The sequence below is a fragment of the Neophocaena asiaeorientalis genome, unplaced genomic scaffold (assembly GCF_003031525.2).
Source record: "Neophocaena asiaeorientalis asiaeorientalis breed wild unplaced genomic scaffold, Neophocaena_asiaeorientalis_V1.1 scaffold629, whole genome shotgun sequence".
NCBI lineage: Eukaryota > Metazoa > Chordata > Mammalia > Artiodactyla > Phocoenidae > Neophocaena > Neophocaena asiaeorientalis.
The window spans coordinates 4967984-4971985 of record NW_020175468.1 but is presented as its reverse complement, the minus strand read 5'-3'; the positions used below and the strand labels follow the sequence as shown (position 1 = coordinate 4971985).

The 4002-nt window shown below is 55.1% G+C and overlaps 1 protein-coding gene across 1 annotated transcript in view; it reads right to left on the bottom strand.

Moving 5' to 3' along the window:
- Window positions 1–206: 206 nt before the first annotated feature.
- Window positions 207–4002, bottom strand: part of EXOC3L2 (exocyst complex component 3 like 2) — a 14916-nt gene continuing 11120 nt past the window's right edge. The window contains 2 exon segments of the mRNA XM_024768269.1: window positions 207–843; window positions 3086–3207. Of these exon segments, the coding sequence (XP_024624037.1) occupies window positions 564–843; window positions 3086–3207 (402 nt within the window). The 3' untranslated portion in view covers window positions 207–563.

Sequence of the window (4002 nt, the reverse complement as noted above, 5' to 3'; positions counted from 1 at the left end):
AGGGCCTGCTGTGGAGTCACGCAGCCTCGGGAACCTGGTGTAAACAGGGCGGCCCGGCTGCTCCTGCATTGCAGGCCTGCCTCAGCCACCACTGCCCTGCCCAGGAGTTGGACCCTAGCCCGGCCTTGGGTGTGTGAGAAGCCCTTGGCCCTGGTCCCTGCCCCGGGTCCTTCCTCCCCCCCACACACTGGGGACTCAGCCCTTCCTTGTGTTAAATAGAAACCTCTTTATTCTAAGTATCGTACGTTCCTTAATACGTTGGATTGAGGCCAGACCTTGAGGTGAGGGGAAAGGGGGGGCCTGGGATATTTCTGTAGAGCCTTCCAAAACACCACCCACCACTCACTGGGCTGGGGAGGTGGTGCTGGGAATGGGCTTCATGGCCTCGGGAAAGTCCTTGCTCCTTCTGGCCACTTTCTCTTCTGTCCAGGGAGTTTGGGGGTAGGTGAGGAGATCTCTAATGATCTTTCCAGCCCAGGGGTCTGTGGCCCCAGACAGGGAGTCAGGAGGATGGTCTGTCAGCAGCAGAGATGGGGGGGCACTGAGGTGAAGCAGGGAGAGTCTCAGTGTTGGGCCCGGGGCCGTGATGGAGATGGAGATGGAGGCCGAGGCCAGGGCAGGCAGGCCAGCCGGGAGAGGGAGAGGCGGCTCAGGAAGAGAGGGAGGCTGAGGCAGAAAGGCGGCCGGGGCACGGGGATGTCTGCAAAGAAGGCACGGTCCCGGGGGGGCGACAAGGTTCCCCCCTCAGAGAGTTCCAAGTCCCGGGCCACCGCCAGGATCTCGTGGCGGGCGACTGTGTGGTGCAGGCCGCGGATGTCCAGGAGGGCTGCCACGTGCTTCCGCCTGGGGAAGAGGAGGGGCAGGTGCACGGGGTCCTCCAGATACACTCCCAGCCCACCTGTGGGCCCCACCCGGCCGTCTGTTCCAGAACCTGCCTTAGCTCTGGAGCCCCTTTGCTCCCTCTGGATTCCCCCTCCATACCAGTCCCCCCGAGATCCCGCCCTCCCACCAGCACCCCTAGATTCCCCCTTCATACCAGCCCCCCTCCAGAGCTTCCCTTCCAAACACTTTCAAATCCTCCTACTCGCAGTGGATTCCAGAACTGTCACCTCCCAACCCAGCACAAGGATATTCCTTTTTGCCGCATCTCAGCTCCTGATTAAAATAACCTTCCATCTTCACCCCCAACTTGGCTCAGACAGCTCCTGAATTTCCATTCTGGTACCCTTGCACCTGTTTAAGCTCTGGACTCTATAGCAACCCTTAACCTCATTTTCACTTTCATCTCAAACAGCCCCACAGCATCACTCAAATCCAGCCCGGAAGTGCTCACCCACAGCCCTATCCTAACCCTCACCTCACCCCAGCGCCAGGTCTGGAGTCTTCACCACTGCTGTTCCAGAGCCCTCATCCAAATTCGGCCTTGGAACACTCACTTCACCTCTAACCCATTCCTGGAATTGTTCTCAACTAAAATTCTCCCCCAGAACTTAAAATTCACCTTGGGGACCCTCACTCCAACCAGAAACTTTGTGCTCAAAACTGGCTCTGTTCCACAACCCTCGCCCCTAAATCCAACACAATGGAAACTTCCCTTCACCCCAATCTCAGCTCCAGATCCCGGATCCAAAACTCAGCTCCAGAACCACCATCATATTTCAACTCAAGATCCTGCACCCAACATTCATTTCCAGAACTTTCATTTCAAACAGAGTTCTGGGGTCTTCACCACCCCGTTCAATCCAGCTCAGTCTCTTTACCCTCCTGCATCCCAAGTTTGGAATCCCCACAGCTCCAAAACACTCATCCAAAATGGGGCTCAAGAACCTTCCAGCTCAAAAGAGATGCAAAACACAGCCCCCAAACTCAGCTTTGGAACCCCTCCTCCCAGCCCAGCTTGAGACCTTTCGAACTCAGCTGCATATCCAAGTTCAGATTCGAGTTCAGAAACCCCAACCCAGCAGGAATGCCGGGACCCTGGCCCCCATGCGACTCCAGGGCTCTGTGCTTTCCCAAGGACATAAGCCCCACACCTCAGAAGCAGAACCGCCCGTCCTGAATCAGTTCCAGAATCCTCACCTTCAGCCCCACGTCCTCAACTTCAACCCAGCTGATGCCTTACTCCTGGGTCCTGGGGGATTGTCTCTCTGCATACAGAATGTCTGCCTGACTAGCATCGCAGGACTGCCGCCACCTTGTGCAAGTGGCAGTGTTGTGTGGTGGTCAGGTGTACCAGCTTCAGAGCCTGCTGCCTGGGCTCAAGTCCCAACTTCGCTGCCGGCTAGCTGTGACATTGGGGTCAGCTACTTAATTTCCGCCTGCCTCGGGTGGTGCTAGGCACTCACAACAGTGCTGCCTTTGACGTGCAAAGATTTTCTCAAATAGCTTGTCTTCTAAAATAACTCTTACATGCTGCAGCCTTGCAGCCAAAGAATAAAAAATAAAATAAAATGCTCAAATACTGCCTACAATGAATAAATAAATAAACACAGAGTGGGTATGTAAGATGCTTTCTTAGGTCTGACATAAGAACTCAATAAGCAAGAAGTGGTATTGTTACTGCTGTCAGCACGGATGATGATTAATCAATCCCCAATAATCCTATGAAAAGAGTATTCTTGTCCCCATGGATCAGAAGAGGAAACTGGGGCTCAGAGAGGATCACAGAGAAAGGAAATGGTCCATCAGGATCTGAACGGCGCCTGCCACTGTCCCAATGCGTGTGCGCCCGTGTGCCCGTGCGTGTCCCCGTGTCCCCCGCGGCTCCCCAGCTGGGCCGGCCCTTCCTGCCGCCGGGCGGCCCCGCGCCCCCCTGCCCTGGGCTTCCTGTGACTGCTTGTTTGTTTGCGAGCCCTGGTGGCGGCGGCGGCGGCAGCGACGGCGGCGGCGGCAAGAGAAGGAGGGAAATCGTATTAATAATGCCCTGGTTCCAGCAGGAAACGGCCGTCAGACACGCTCGCCGCCTCCCTCCCTCGCCCAAGGGGCAGGAAACGCAGGGACGGATGCCAAGGCTCTCCGGGAGACCTCGGCCTGGCGGCCGCGCGGGCAAAAAGGAACCAAGCCGGCGTGGGGGTGGGGATCTCACCTGATGTCTGGGTAGTCCCGCACCAGCATCCCCACCTCCATCTGGATGCTGGGCGTGTCTTCCAGATGCAGAACTTCGGCCAAACGGGGCACCACGGCGTCCAGCCACGAGGCCTGGGATTCCTGCATGGGAAGACCCCGGGCTCACACTCAACACCCACCCACCCCCTCGAAACCACAGCCTCCCAAGGCCTCGCCTCGCCTGGCAGTTTTCTCGTCCATAAAACCGGGCAGAGGGCAGACTGCAGTCAGAGGTTATCTGGAACCTTTGGAAATTTGAAGAAAAATCCATAATATAACCTACTCCCAGTTTTGCAGATAATTTGGGGCTCGGGGACACCCCTCAAAACCTATTCTAAATTTGCAAAATGTTACCATTGGGGGAAACTGCATAAGGTATGCCAGCGATCTCTCTGCATTCTTTCTTATAACTGCATGTGACTCTACAATTATCTCCCCCAAAATTAAAAAGAAAATTCCAAGGACTCTAGGTTAGAAACTCCTGGAATAGCGGCTGAGTGACACCCTTCCCGTCCAGCTCATTACAACTGGGTACAAATAAGATTTGCTGACTTTTAAATGCTTGAATTTGGGAACGCTAAGGTTCTGCGTTTCTCTTGCATTTAGCGACTATCTGTGCTCATAATAATGGCTAACGTTTAGGTCCTAAGCCCTTTTAATGGGACTTATCTAATCCCCACAACAAGGCATAGGGACCATTTTTCTCTTCATTTGTGCCCAGAGCGCTGTCTCTTTCAGTTAGAAAGGCAATTTTTACCCTCAGAGGGCGAAGATCAGAGTGTTACTATTGGCTGCAAATTGGGTGAGGGTCTTATTCTAAGCCCCCGCCCCCGGCTATCGAGTCTGGGGATTCCCGGAAGCCAAAGTTTTCCGTAGTTTCGGAGCCCCCCGCCCCCC